Source organism: Parasteatoda tepidariorum, chromosome X2 (genome assembly GCF_043381705.1).
Source record: "Parasteatoda tepidariorum isolate YZ-2023 chromosome X2, CAS_Ptep_4.0, whole genome shotgun sequence".
NCBI classification, from domain to species: Eukaryota; Metazoa; Arthropoda; class Arachnida; order Araneae; family Theridiidae; genus Parasteatoda; species Parasteatoda tepidariorum.
The window spans coordinates 3,668,844-3,685,266 of NC_092215.1; the positions used below are offsets into that span (position 1 = coordinate 3,668,844).

The window sequence follows — 16,423 nt, forward strand, 5'->3', positions numbered from 1 at the left end:
ACAATTTGTCTAAATATGAAATAAAATATTTATTCTAATATAAAGGTTTTCAGTGCCGAATAGAGAAAAATATAATATTAAAAGCATTAAACTAATAAAAGAAAATAATAAAAGAGTTTAATTAGAAATTTTACTTTGCATTTCATGTACAATCTAATTCCATAAATTACAAGGAAATTTGAATTGTATACACAAAGTGACTAGTAGAAAAGCTTTCGAAATTTAAACAAAAAATACTTAAATAAAAGAGAAAACAATTAAAATTTTTACTTTGTACTAAATGTAGATTGAAACTAATAACGAACTTATAATTAAAAAAACTTACTTTTATTGTGATAGAAATTGCAATTTATGCAACTTTTTATGAGGTAAATTTATGCAACTATAATAGGTCAATATATATTTACTAATTTTTATACAGAAAACCAGTAACTTAAAAAGTAACAGTTAAAAATATTTTATTTTACAAATAAAAAAACCTTAATCATTTTATAGACAGTAAGAAAATTACAATGCCCCTCCATAAAAAATTTAATTTTCTTAAAAATAGTAAACGCATTTAAAACAACATCTTTTAGCCAGCTAGCAAATAAAATATATACAATCTATGCAAAGGAAAAAATTCCACACTTTAATATACTAGTAAAATAAAGTATTTTCAATGTAACAACTATTTTTAAATAAAAAGAAAATAAACAAGTACTTAATGATTATATTAAATATACCTTAATTTATTTTCTAAATAGTACATAATTTTGTATTCATTTTATATATAGTAACAGAATTATACAATTTTATTAAAAATTAACACTAAGACTACTATACACTATTTTATATTTAAATACTAAAAATATTTCATAAAATTTAATTATTCATCAAATATATAAGAATATACAAATTATTTGTTTTTTAAGCATTCCTATGTAATTTAAAAAACACAACTTCTTATGTACCATATTTTTTATTTAAATATATATATTTATAGGAAACATTTCAGAACAAGATAAATATTGGATTTTAGTAATCAAGAGGCAAAGATATACAAAATCTTCAGAATATATAGAAATGATATCGACATTTAAAGAGAACTAAAACAAAACCGAAAGTTTACTCCACTGTTCCTTGGCGCTAAAGTATCTTGCCACGGAAGTCAACAAAGCTTTGCAGCTATTTCAGCTAAAAATAGAGCATATATTGAAATATACTTAAACATTATAAGTTTAAAGTTTAAGAAACAATAAAAACTTATGTTAAATGTAAAAAATGTGAACAAAAACGAGCGTAATTGACTATTAAAGCAAATAAAAAATGACTATCAGAGCATGACTGAGTATCGGAAAAATTTTAAAATCAATTTTAAAGTAGAAAAAGTGAAAAAAAAATGTCGCCCTTTCTTGTAAAAAGTTATTGGACAGTCCCTAGAAAACTTCTCCTTGCTGTTGTTGTTGTTAATTTACGTCGCACTAGAGCTGCACAATGGGCTATTGGCGACAGTCTGGGAAACATCCCGAAGGATGATCCGAAGACATGCCATCACAATTTTGATCCTCTGCGGAGGGGATGGCACCCCCGCTTCGGTAGCCCGACGACCTGCGCGCGAAGTCGAGCACTTTACGGTAGCACAGTTTAACGAGGACCAATACCGCACACCCTTGGTCCCTGCACAGACTGATCCAAGAGGTCACCCACCCGCACACTGACCGCAGCCAGTGATGCTTGATTTTGGTGATTTGCTGGGAGCCGTGTCTTATCGATCAGTCCACTGCGGGACGCTCCTTGCAGCAAAATGCTCAGATCTTCTGTACCATTCTTATTTCAGATTTAAAAAGACAGACAGTTAATTGCATCAGACGATCGCAATCCTAAACGAATGGATGGGAATAGAAGCGGTCTCAGTCAACCGCAGGTTTGGGCTACAGTCACGTGACTTCATCTTGTCCACGGGTCGGGGGTTATTCTTCTCTCTCTACCCCAGTATTTCAATTCTATAAGTATACCTCCAGAAAACTTCAAAAAGATATTTCTCAAAGCTTCAAATATTAATCACCAATACATTTGTATAAATAGATTTTTTTGTTTATTATAAACAAATTTTTGATTACATTGTGTGGTAACGTTTTTTTATTTTTTTTATTTAATATATATATTTATACATAACTGGTCTAATGTGGCTCTCGAAGATCAGATGAAAGTGTGTAAATTCATAAACTATTCCCTTTTTATTTCTGGCTGTGAAGTTTTAAGTTAAAATATAAACTGAAATGATTTTCAAAATGAGTGATTGATTTAAAGTAAATTTTAATTTCAAAAGATCTAGATTAATGTCACAAGAATGTTGTTGTTGTTGTTGTTAATTTACGTCGCACTAGAGCTGCACAATGGGCTATTGGCGACGGTCTGGGAAACATCCCNCCACGAGTTCGTTGACTGAAAGGAAGTCGAAGACTAGGAGAGGATTGCTAAAGAGATTCTCCTTAGAGAGTCCCATGCAATCCAAGAGGTGCTCAGGAGAAGCCTGATGAATTTGGCACTTGGTGCAGGTGACGAAGGTTTTCCTGGCCTCGTTGAAAGTGAGGTACTTGATGTGACCGCTGGCAAGCCTTGTTAGAACAGTCCGGGTACGTCTGTCACAAGGGAGGTCAAGGGACAAACCCGGTTTTGATCCCTTGTACCAATTACGGGTAGGGGGTGTTTTCCACTCCTCCGAGGTGTTTGATTTTTCCAGAGAATATAACTCCAAAAAAGTAAGCGTCGCCAATAGCCCATTGTGCAGCTCTAGTGCGACGTAAATGAACTACAACAACCAAAAAAGTAAGTGTGGAAGGGGGGAGTTATTGCAATCCTACAACCCTCCTTAGCAAGAATATCGGCCTGCAGCATTCATATNACCCGCACACTGACCGCAGCCAGTGATGCTTGACTTCGGTGATCTGCTGGGAACCGTGTCTTAACGATCAGTCCACTGCAGGACGTCACAAGAATGTCACAAGCGTAATGTTACAAGAGACTGCAACAAACTGAAAGTTGTTGTTGTTGTTGCTTAGCCTCACTATTTGACGGAGTCTGACAAGATCCACGAGTTCGTTGACTGAAAGGAAGTCGAAGACTAGGAGAGGATTGCTAAAGAGATCCTCCTTAGAGAGTCCCATGCAATCCAAGAGGTGCTCAGGAGAAGCCTGATGAATTTGGCACTTGGCGCAGGTGACAAAGGTTTTCCTGCCCTCGCTGAAAGTGAGGCACTTGATGTGACCGCTGGCAAGCCTTGTTAGAACAGTCCGGGTACGTCTGTCACAAAGGACGTCAAGGGACAAACCCGGTTTTGATCCCTTGTACCAATTATGGGTAGGGGGTGTTTTCCACTCCTCCGAGGTTTTTGATTTTTCCAGAGAATATAACTCCAAAAAAGTAAGCGTCGCCAATAGCCCATTGTGCAGCTCTAGTGCGACGTAAATGAACTACAACAACCAAAAAAGTAAGTGTGGAAGGGGGGAGTTATTGCAATCCTACAACCCTCCTTAGCAAGAATATCGGCCTGCAGCATTCATATCAAAAGTCAACGAAGTCATTGGTGAGGGAATGTGCAACTTCAGTTAGTCCAAGGACCGGAGCACCAGTAGGTAGAAGTCTGTCTTGGCTCCTTCGCCTACTGATATTTAGCTGGGTATAATGGAATGGCCTTCACGCCTTGGGTGGCCCTACCAGGAGTAAAATCCCGACGTACTTCACCCATTCCGCCCAGGGTCACCCTCCCGCTACGATGAGGCAAACAGTAGGATTTGAGAAGGGACAAACTGAAAGTAACGATAAAAAGCTATGCACGATAATGCGTTCTAAAGAGACACAGAGGATTAGAGAGTTCGCCACCCAATAAGGTGAACCAGGTTCGAATCCCAGAGGTGGATGATTGGTACGAATTCCACTCGCACCGACCACAGTGCTAACGTAAAATATCCTTAGAAGTACGCGGATCATGGGTTAGAATCCCCTTGCTGTCGAGTTAACCATGTGAGGTTTTCCTATCCATGTAACGTAAATGCGGGTTAGTTCCACAAAAAATTCCACCGCGCTGCGTTCTGAAAGCAACTAAATCCAATAACGTTAGAAACTGAGCAAAAATTAAAAAAGAGAAAAAATAAGTAGGGCATCATAGAATCCAATGATAGTGAACATTAATTAAATGCTAAGTAAGAAATTTGATGCTGGGTTAAGCACATACAATTATCTCTTTACTCAATAAAGTGAAAACATTGTCATAAACTAAGACTGATGCAAAAATAAAGTTTAAAAAAAGGATAAAAGTTAGTGGTGGGGCTGAGAGATGCAAGAACCATAATTTTTATAAGACGCTAAGCCAGTCATTTTCTTTTTTTGACTTCAGCAACGAATGGTAACAAATTGAAGACGTTTTTTCTCATGTAAATATTCATTTGTGACCATTAATGCATATATTAGACTTCATTTTTCATAAGAATTCTCCGAGTCAGCTATTTTCCTCAAAATCAGTCCTAAGTGGACTGGATGTACCAGTACACTCATCACTAGCAAGGGAATAGTATAGAAGAGAAATCCATGAATTTTTCAAATCCGTTATTATAATTAGTTCTAGAATAAATTGTAACAATTTTTTTTTACTTAATATCAAGTTCAATATCTTTTCTGCAAAAATATTTTAAACGAAGTATACTGTGATATCAAATATCGTTTCATTTTTTTATAAAAATAGCCTGCAAAGGACACTAAATAGAAAATTACTATATGCAGAGTTGGCAAGGTTTAGGACAAAAATGGATTAATCCACGGTTTAAACCGTCCTGTCCAAAACCCTTTCATTCAAATTAAGTCACAATTTAAAAAAATATTGCGAACATTTAAAGGTTAATTTTTGAACAAGAAACAGGCAAGTTTTTGATTTATTAAAAAAGTTTATTATTATTGTTAATAATGAATTATTTATCCTTATGTAAAAACATAATCAGTTTAAAAGCATATTTATTCCTGTTTAAGGGATAAGGTATTCACTTTTGTTGTTCAATGAATTATGGAGCTTCAAAAGTTATAAATCTTTTCTTATTAAATTATATTACTTTCTTTTAATAAGTTAAAGCAAATTGTATAAAAAAGTATCAAATTTTTATTAATATATGTAATTATTATACGAAGAATGTTTACCTTTTAACAATGTTCAATTTTTCGGACACTTTAAGACAGTTTTAATCAGTTTAAGACATTAAAACCCATGTGTCAAGTCCAAAACCAGTTTAGGACATACAAAACCCCAAACCTGACAATATGTGTTAATATCTGTATTTAAGCCTTTGCTGGTATGTTCATTTTGTAGAGCTGTAATACAAAGAAAGCAAGCCCACTGTTATATTTCCTCTTTTTGTCCCAAACATCAGAGCTTCTCAGTCACATGCTCCTTCTCATTCGGCGATTTTGGCGGAGAAAGTAGTCCTCTTTTCTGGTAGATTCGTGATTTCTAATTATACAGGGAAAACAGAGAAAAGTCAAAAGTTTCAGGAGCGTTAAGAGTGAGGGAACAGTAAAACATTAGATTATTTTTCAACAAGACTTTGCTAAATTAAAAATTATTTTAAAATTTCAATTTTTAATGCGTATAATCAGTACAAAATTGTTTACATTTTCACAAAATCAAGAAAATTATCATTTTTAATTTATTCAGCAGTTTTAAGAAACATACAGTCATTGTGAATCAACCCTGTATAATTTTCGTCTGGACTTATGGATATTGAAGAACAGTGAAACCTCGATTAAGCGGGCACTCTTCCAACGGAAAAATATGTCCATTTAAGAGAGTTGTGAGTTTACGGGAAGGGTACCTAATAAGGAAGTTTAACACAGTAAATTGTTTTGAGAATATTTTCAATTATGTAAAAATTAAATAATCTGTAATAACTATCTGAAAGGATATTTACTTAAACTTACAAAAAGAATATTTGAAAAAGTTAGATATAAATACATAATTCTAGATGTACAAATAAATGAACATAATTTCCTAATAATATAGATATTCAAGTTACTCATATATCCAATAGGAGCTTTTAGTCCTCAGTCAGTCTCAATTACTATGTTTACAACCCCCTAACACCTACCCATCACTTGACAGAAAATGTGGTTAATACTTCCTTGAAAGTAAACAATTCTACTTTCAAGGAGGTATTAACCACGATACATGTACACAATTAATCCAGGTCACTAAATATATTACAATTAACCACGATATATTTACAATTTATCATCTATCAAGTGTTTGAATAAATGTTTCAGTTATATGAACACCTCAAAGATTATATTTCTGTTCTCTTTTTTTACCCCAGCTGTGTTAAATACATTTTTCAAATTGATAAGAAAATGAAAGCAATTTTCAGTGGGGTAGAAGCATTGAGAGCTTTTAAGATGCATATCAGCTTGTGGAGTCTCAAAACCTGTGTCCTCTAGATAAAAACAAGCTGCTGTTGGAATGAGCAGTATCATTTCCTCTTCTTTCTTTGTAAATATAAGGCAGAGTGACAGAAGTAAGACTGATTCTTTAGTAGTGAAATAGCTTAACAATATTTTTAATTTAATTTATATATATATTTTTTTTTTTGTTGCAGAAAACGCTTTTTTTTTCAAATGTAGAAAAAATAGTGTCCGTTTGAAGAGATGGAAAATAACTTGTCATGGCAAAAATGACTATCCTTGTCCGGTTACAGGAGTCTCCGCTTTGAGGAGAATGTACATAATGGGTTATTCATAGAAGATTCACGGGAATTAAAAATATGTCCACATTGAAAGGAGTCCGTTTCGCAGGAGTCTCCATAACAGGTTTCACTGTATATAAAAACACACAATCAAATTTTGGAACATAGCTTTTGCAATAGTGCTGCATCCATAGATATCTTTTCAGATATTAGGGACTTTTCGAAAACATACAAGAAATGATTTTAGATCAGTCTAAAAATAATATAAAAACTGGGAATAAAAAAGAATTGCAGCATCTTAAAAAAAACCTCGTCACTCTTAAAAGTGTTTTATTTAAACTTTCCGTTTCTATTTAAACTTCTGTTTTTATTTAAACTTTACACCAGCCATGAGAGTAAACAAGTGTTAATACTGCTGCTTGTATTCAATTTTTTCACACATAATTTTCGTTTTTATAACTGTCAATGAACAGCCAACCCAATTTTATGGGCTTACGACCACTAATGTTTAACTTCGTAGCCTTGTAATTTTTAATCCAATCCAAAAGACAAGGGAACTCCTGGATCGAGTATTGGGAGAAATTTGCCCTTGTGGAGGGCTTTTTGATGGAACTAACCCGCATTTGCGTTACATGGGGAGGAAGACCTCGAGAACTTCCCACGGTTAGCCTCACTGCAAGGGGACTCTAACCCATGATCCGTCTACCACTGAGGATATTTCACGTCAGTACTGTGGTCAGTGTAAGCCGGATGCGGAATTCATAACAAATGAGATTCGAACCCGGTTCTCCTCACTGGAAGGCAAACGCTCTATCCCTTGAGCCATCGCGGCTCTTTCACACATTATTGCAATTAAAAAAGAGCAGATGATTTCAATTTAAAAATATGTAACGATTTCATCAAAGTATTACTAACTAAGCATTAAAAAACTTTGCCCCATTTATTGAATAGTTTCATAATAATCCTTCATACCCCTCTGAGCAAATGCATTTCACCAACTGAATCAATTCAATGGAAGCAACTGAAATTAAAAAATATTGATGAATTTATTCTTTCAAAACATTATAAAGACTAAAAAGTACAATGTAAACAAATGATTAAAGAAAGAAACAATGTCGCCAAAATTATGTATATATTTATTAAGATTTTAGCAATAAAATCATACATCAATAATGAATAATTCTATAAAATCATTACTTATAGTTGTGTTCTCATTTGTTTATATTTACTCGTAAGATAAACTTAAAAGTATACATTTGAATGTTAGAATGAATAAAATGGAAGAATTAGGATTAATATGATGTTTTAAGGGAAAAAATATCATTCCAAAAGTTCATTTATGTAATAAATAAAACAATTATAATTCCAAAAAGTGATGAATTAACTTGTCTGTAACATGTATAAGGTTCTCTCTTAACAAATTTTTCAGTGCAACCAAATATGGCACAATAAACCACCATATTTTTAGATTTTTGGCTTTAAAATTCCAGCTAAAAAGTAAATCCTGGGTTAAAAAAAATTATTGGATTTATTAAATAAAATTGATTGAAAGATTTACTTCACAAGCACGAAGAGATAAAAATATTTTTTCTTTTCTTTTTACAAAATATAATTACTTGTTTCAATATTAAGTAATACAGAAAAAGTGTAAAGGAAAAATAATTTATTGTCTAATAAAAACTTCACTTTTTTAATATATTAATAAAAACATTTCTAGGAATTGGAACATTTCCAACCATTCTGAGTCCTTTCTTTCCTTCTTTTTGACGCTGCAAAAGTTTCATTCTACGAGTAACATCACCACCATACTATAAAAATGAAAAGAAAAAAACACAGTTTGTAAAATACTAAATGCAAAGTATATCGCAAAAACAATTATTTAACAATATATGAAGATTGAAGAAAGTGTATGCCGTGACAACCTGGTCTGGCAAACACAGAGAAATGAGGGCTCATGATCTTGATTCTCGCCAAAGTTTATGATGTTTTAAAGCTCAGTGATGGGACATACACCAAAAAATTTAAAAGTGGTAATCAACATCAATTAATTAATTGCAATATATTAAAACTAGCACAATTTTCTTACTTATTTCTTTTAGTTCAGTTTTTAAAATGAATGTTCAGAATAGCAACAATCTAAACAAATTTGATGCTGAGTTTAAATAACTAAATTGAGAAATTAATGAATTGAGAAATCAATGAACTGAATTTCTACTGTTCTATCCTAAAAAGTGCAAATTCTACTTTTATTAATCCATCCTAAGTGAAAAATTGTATTTCCATTAAACCATTCTAAGTGCAAAATTTACGGGTGTTTTGAATATCCTAACTACTCCATATCTATTTAAACTATACATGAAAAATTGGTTGTTAGAAACAAAAAATTTATTTTGTTTGAAAATCAATATAATTAATTAATAAAATAATGTGAGAAATTATACTAGGCTCATTCCAATGACTAGAATTGCATACCTGCCAACATTGTAATCTGCATGACCTTACGATTCTGAGAAAGTATTTTACTCAATATAGTGCTACACAGAAAGTGTTATTAGAGGACATTTTTACACAAAATTTAGAACTATTTGTTACTAAATTTATAAAACCTATGAAAATACACTAGTCAATTTTGTATATATTTTTTACAAAGAATTTCATTTTGAAAACAATAATAAAAACCCTTTTTAAATCTTGAATAACTTTTTTATTACAAAATTGTTTCAGCAAAAATACTAATACTTAATCACAATTTCAAAGTTCAATTTCTAAATTAATAAAAAAAGGAAAAAATTAAATCAACGTTAGACTTAATTAAAAACAATTTTTGCTTTAAATGTTCATATGCAGGAGACTTAGTTGCTTTTAAGAATTTTTTATCAAAGGTCTGCTCATAACAATATCCAGTTTGAGTGTGAAACAGATTAACTTTAATGCCAACAGATGGCGTGCAGACTGAATGAATATTAATGTTTTTATTTTGTTTCAGTTTGATTTCTATAGCTTTGATGAAAGATGATCGTTTATGTTATGTCCGTCCTCTTCTTATTAAATATGTTTTATTATTAAAGTTCATTTTCTTTTGAAGACAAGCGACGCAGTATCGAAGTGTGGTAAAAAGATACAACCAGGTAGGAAAGAATATTTTAATTATTTCTACTTTATTTCTTCAGAGTGGTCTTGAAAATTAGAATGTCCTTTAGTGATTTATCAGGCAAAGAATTTCTAAACTGTGATCTATTTTTTTAAAAACTATGCTGAATACTCTCTCACACCCAGCATTGCCGTGAGGTATGCTTAAAATAGCCACTATTATTTTTGTTATCCTACTATAATTTTTTAAACATTCATCTTTGGATGTTATTTTGGAAACAACATGCCATTTTTTCTTGTCTATTTCTATTTCTTGTGAAGGTAAATCAGTAATTTGTAAATCACTGAATTCTTCTAAAAGTCTATCTCTCTTCATACCTTCAGTTTCTTCAGCATTTTCACTAAAACACATTCATGGAAATTCTTTTTAAAAAAAATCTACATCTTTGAATGATTTTGTGCAAAACTTTTCAGTATCTGCTACTTCAGCAGACAATAAAAACTTACTATTCAAAGGAAATTTCTGCCAAATACAGTTGCAGTCTGTAATAAAATATTTTTCTTGAATACTGTTGCTACAGAAAAGCCTTTTTAAGGCTGATACTAATTTGGAAGCAGCACTACTAATTATAATATATCATCCAATTTATGATTCTTCTCTGAAACAAAGTTAATGTCCATGAGAGAGGAGCCTTTAATAACATCTAGTCTTGAAACCAATTTTGAAACTTAGTGTTTTAATAAATCCAATTAGAAAGAATTCAAAGTATGAATTCTTAGCTAGCAGGATAATTAAAGAGTTTTTAAAAACTGGGATAATGTAATTTAAAAATAAACAATAAGTTTTACACATACCCAATGAAAGAAATGAAAGCATTTGTTCTTTCCTAGTCAAAGTTGATTCCTGTTTAGAAGATTTTGTCAAAGAATTATTTGAGCAACAGTCTACCTTTAATTTCTTCACAGATTTTTCTATTTCTAAAAGTCTTTTCTTTTTAGAAAGATTTTCATTCTCTCCTTTGCCGTCATTTACTGATTTTTTTTTAAAGGTATAGAGTAGTCATTAAAACCATTGAAATTGGTTTTTTAATTTAGTTGATCCTTATAAAAACTACACAGAGGATCCCATTGTTCCAAGCTTCTACTCAAAGAGAGTGATCTTGTGCAACTATGTTTCAAAATTATTATTATGTATCAGCACCAAATAAAACCTCTAAATCAAAAAAAATATCAACCGAAACATCACTTTCAGCAGCAATGTGTGGTAAATGGCAAGGACAGTCAACAACAAAAATTTCTGGATTTGCTGTCTTAACCTCTCGACATATCATCAAAACTCTAAACTGTGCAGAATTATTAATTTCTTGATATAGAAATGATCTTTGATTGCACTGTAAACCACAACTCGCTACAGAATGTTGACAGAGATGCCAACTGCTCCAGACACGAAAAATAAATTTTAAAAAATGGTAAATAACTACAAACTAAAATTTTGTTTGTAGTTATTTAAATATTTGACTATTTGCGCTTGATTTTTAAAAGGTATAGTATGACATAACTACTATAAAGTGGTGAATTACATAAGCCTACCAATTATTTAGAAATAGTGATGGATAAAAATCTACTAAATTGAATTTATTAAACCAAGAATCACAATTTATAAACAACCACTTTAAAATATTCAATTGCTGTTCGGAGCAAGTTGGCATCTCTGTGTTGAAGACACATCAATTATTGCTTTGACATAAGAAACAAATGACGTCTACCAGACGTTTTCGTATGTCGAGGGGTTAAATACAGCAGCAAAACCACCAACCATCACCGACACATTATCGCAGCTAAATGCCAAGCTATTTTCCTAAGGAAAATTTTTTGATTTTAAAGTATTTAACACCAAATTACTGATGTTCTGTCCAGTAGAACTTGCATCTAAAGTCAGAACTGCAAGCAGCAATACTTTGACTTCGTTGGCTTTTGTGTCGAAGTAAGAAACAATTATAGGATAAAATTGTACAGCTGCATTATTTGCTGCCACAGCAAACATTTGTCTCTGAAGAGATTCAACAATGGTGGCAATTTTAACATAGACTATTTTTGGCACAAAAGCAGCAGTTTTTGTTCGTCCTGCAACAGATTTTTTTGCAACATCCTTTTAGGGAACATTTTCCTAAATAATGGGCTCGCATGATTTGCGATACTAATAGGTTGATTGTGCTCTTCAATGAACAACGTAAAATACACTTCGGTCTTTATTACATCCATCAATTCCAGACACAAAATATTTGCTAATGTTTTCAATTTCATTTACACATTCCGCTAAATCTTTGTCTCTTCATACGTATATGATCATTTATATCGTTCTTACCACCATCTGCTATTTTAAAATCTAGTATGAATCCAAACATTACAAAACACATAGTGTTGTGATTTGTTAGACTTAATTATTCAAGGAAAACTTTTAGAATAAGATTCTAAAAATATCTGAAAGTAAACTTTATGAGGCACAGTTACATATTTTAAAGCAAAATCATACCACAATCTATGCACACCAAATCATTAACACAAATAACATCACCATAACCAAAAAGCGCTCTTAATCTAGAAACTCCATAACCTATGGTTAAAATGAGTTAGCATTGCTTATTCATTCATTGCTGGTAACATGATCCCATATATCAGAGGTCTTACTGGCTCATTTCGTTGAGGCGCATATCCACTCTCATTGGTTACCAATTGTTTGTACTTCACATGATTGGCTACCGAAACCAACCAGTTTACAATTTGATTTAAAAAAGCACATTGTTAGTTAAAAATATTCTTATTGTTAATTAACAATAAGAATATTGTAAATTTTATTTATTTTTTCTTCTTAAAAAAAACTTAAGAACTGTAAATAAATATGCAACCATATAATTTTAATGCTTGCCCTTATGATCGGGTAAAATACCATACACTGTAGGACTAAACCGTAAAAGTTGGCTGGTATGGAGTTGATATACCACAAGCATAATGCTTATCTGTCGTACTTAGGAGTACCAGGACATAGTAAATTTTGGGAACCCTTGGACTAAGTCATTTTAATGAAAGGCCATTTTATCTGATCTTCTACAATTTTATACCCATCTTGAAAAAAATGCAAAAAGAAAAAGCAGAAGTAAATATAGATCAGGAGTTTACAGATGTTTTGCTTATAAAAAATATTAGATAAATTTCATGCAAAATTCTCTATCTCAACACTGAAAATAAGCTTCGCAAAACAACCATTTCTTATTGCTTGGCAGACATTTTTAACCACCAAGGCAATTTCATTAATTTCATTCAAAAATGTCTCAGCCAAGCTCTGCTTCTTCACTAATTAGAGAATACTACTAGGGGTGATCCATACATATATTTGTTATTTACTGATATTAGAATTTGCCAAAACTGATAGAGGGTAGGAAGCATTATTTTTATAGTTGATATTAGGTTATGTCGAGAATTATTTTTCAATTATTAAAACAATACAACTTTTCAGAAACACTGTAAATTCGTAGGGGCGGTGGATGGGTGTGAATGTAAAGAATCATGTTTTCCTGAGAAATGAAGACCGATTGTTCAATATCGGTGATCATTTCTTCCAGACTCTCCTTGATCGCTCAGTGAAATTGATATTACAAAGTTTCATTTTTACAGGTTAAAACGTTTGGAATTTAAAAAAATTTTAAATTTCAATAGCGAATACTTTGATTTACTTTCTTTTGATGGATGCTTACGAAGCAATTAAAACTGTTTGCTCTTTTGTAATGCAAAATGAAAATTTAAATTATTTTTTGGTTACAGTTGATAAGTTAAAAGACTTTTGGAAAGCATGTGTGACCACAACAGTGAGCTATAACTGATTATTTTATTAATGATCTTCTCTTTGAACAATGAATCAGTTATTTCCAATTAGTTAGTCACTTTTCAGCAATTTTATATTAGCTTCTACAGAATTTTAAAAAAAAGTAGAACTTTAAAATTAAGTAAACTTTTTGAATTTCACCAGTACAATATTTTTTCCTTCCTTTATAACTTAATTATATTTTTAAAGAAATTAGTTATATTTAATATGAGGTGTGCAAAAATTACTAATTTAATATAAAGTGCAAAATAAAAACATTTATCGAAATGAAATACATGTTAATCTACATAGTCATAATAGGCATTTAAGATTAAAAAAACATAAATAGATAACAGATAAAGATTAACAGGAAATGTGTGTATATTATACAATTTTAAACAAAAAATTTTCACAAAAAGTAGTTTGCTAATGTAAACTACTTTTAACGTAAACAAATTTTCTGTACCCCTTTGAATTAACATTAACGAAGTTTGACTGTATATCATATTTTTAAGCCTTATATATTATTTATATGATATATTATGTCATGTTAAATATTTTGTGTAAAAAAAGATATATTTAAAGACTAGATTTAATATTTAATTAACATAACTATTTTGTGGCCAACAGTATAATAGTGGCAATGTCAACAGCATTACGCACCAACTGTCTTTATTCCCCAGGCAAGCTAGTATTTAAAGACTTAATGCTGGGTGGGTTTCAAGCAGAAGCCACCAATCAAACACTAGCTCCTCATAATGACAATTTAGTGCTTTTTAATACAATAATAAGTTTAAATACAAAGTTATCAATCATTGTTTGAAAGTAACAACAAGTAATAAGTATTTATTGAATTGATTTACTAAAATGCTTATCTTCTGTAAGATAGTATAGAACAAAATAGTATAAAACAAGTTTTTTTCTTCTGAATTTCAAGTTTTACTTACTAGCTTTGCTGTTACATTCTTTTTCAAAGCTTTGATATTTTCTCGGGCAATAACTTTTGCACCAATACAAGCTTGAATAGCTATTACATACAACTGAGGTTCAATGCATTCTTTTAAGCGCATACACAATGATCTTCCAACTTGTTCAACTTTAGATGCATGAATAATATGGGAAAGCTCATCAACAATTTTACCATTTAAATATATATCTATCTGAAAAAGCAAGTTTACATTATATTATATACTGCTCATGAAATTGTACTGCACATTTTACTCTTCACATTTATACTTTATAAATATCAGAGCTGCAATAGTTGGTAATAACAGAATATAAAAATAATGAAATGTCTTAGCTGAACCTGAAGTGAATAAGCAAGAAACAAATTAGATGAGATAATTTAATTGGTCATTCATTTCCAGGTGCCAACTGTATATTAATATTAATTATTCAGAAATTATTTTTATCTCACAAAAATAATTAGATTCAAATGTAAATTTCAAAGAAGTTTATAATGTTACGACATTTTTAAGCTCAAATTTGACAGAAAAGTTTATGACAAATGAATTTTCAAAATTTTATGACAGAAACTATTTTAAGTCAATACAAGGTAGCAATAGCTTAGATATAGTTTAATTCCAAATTTCTGTAAACACAATTCATAAAAGCATTTAGATCTCTGCAGCAAAAGTCATTTTGATTAGGACAAAAAAATATTTTTTTAATTCCAGTTACAACTTTATATAAATAAGGAATGTTTTAGTTATGCATACCCATAAACTATTCAAGATTTATTATTAGGATGATATATAATATTAGATATTATCATGACAGTTTAAAATAAAAATCTACAACATCATGAATTTTATCAAATGCAAAATTGAAAAAAGATTAGTTACTGTTATGAATATCAGTATCAAATTACAAAAAAAGTAAAATGGCAAGCAGTATTCTTCTCAAAATCTCTGTAAACTGATGTAGTTTAAATTCCCCAAATGAATTTTAATTGATTATATTCTTTAGTATTGTTGCAACTTTCAAAACTATTTTAAAAACAGATATTTTTGTGACAAACAAAAATTCAATTCTAACAGTATAGAATTGAATTTTTTTTAGTGTAGCTTCAACAGTTTTATAATCAGAGAAAGCAGGTGTTTAAAAAGACTAATAATTGGTATATCAGAAATTTTCATTTTTCAAATGTTAATAATGTAAGGTGGAAAATATATAAAGTAATCAAAGAACATAATCCAACTCAAAATGAAGCAAAATGAATAAATATTAAATTATATAGAGGATACTTTAATATCCTTTTCCTACAAAAAAGCATGAAATCAAATCAAAAATGTATGCTTTTTTTTTTAAAAAAAATTATGACATAAATCAATATTAAAAAATTATGACAAGTTTTTTTTACCTTTTTTAGAACACTTGATTCATAACCTATTTCTTCATAATCAAAACTGAAAAAAATTTTTTTTTAATAAGAATCATAAATAACCATAGTATAAAATTTTGTTGAATATCTATTTCATGATTCATACATGGCTGATCTTAAACACACTGAAAACCCTTTAGTGATTTTATACTACTTTGATGTACCTTATAAATAGGAATTAATTAGCATAAACAAACTGATGAAAAAATATTTTCCCCTCTCACCTAATAAAGAAAATAATGAAAAAATGCTTGATATTATTCCGTTCAGCAAAAATCATAAAGTTTAAAGGTTGCTCAGTTTCCTTTTCCTAAGTATTTAAATCATTTTTATGTATAAGTATATTTTTTCAAAAAGTTGCTTCAATTGAATTTAAGTCAATTCTTA

At 30.5% G+C, this 16,423-nt stretch overlaps 1 protein-coding gene across 11 annotated transcripts in view; it reads right to left on the bottom strand.

Annotated features, from left to right (window-relative positions):
• Nucleotides 1-8,352: 8,352 nt before the first annotated feature.
• LOC107457035 (Translation factor waclaw) overlaps nucleotides 8,353-16,423 on the bottom strand; it is a 60,346-nt gene continuing 52,275 nt past the window's right edge. For all 11 annotated transcript variants that reach the window (XM_043039832.2, XM_043039829.2, XM_043039830.2 and 8 more), the window contains 3 exons: nucleotides 16,016-16,061; nucleotides 14,601-14,813; nucleotides 8,353-8,512 (listed from right to left, as the gene is read on the bottom strand). In XM_043039832.2, coding sequence (XP_042895766.1) covers nucleotides 8,387-8,512; nucleotides 14,601-14,813; nucleotides 16,016-16,061 — 385 coding nt within the window. In that variant the 3' untranslated portion in view covers nucleotides 8,353-8,386. The remainder of the gene's footprint in view (nucleotides 8,513-14,600; nucleotides 14,814-16,015; nucleotides 16,062-16,423) is intronic.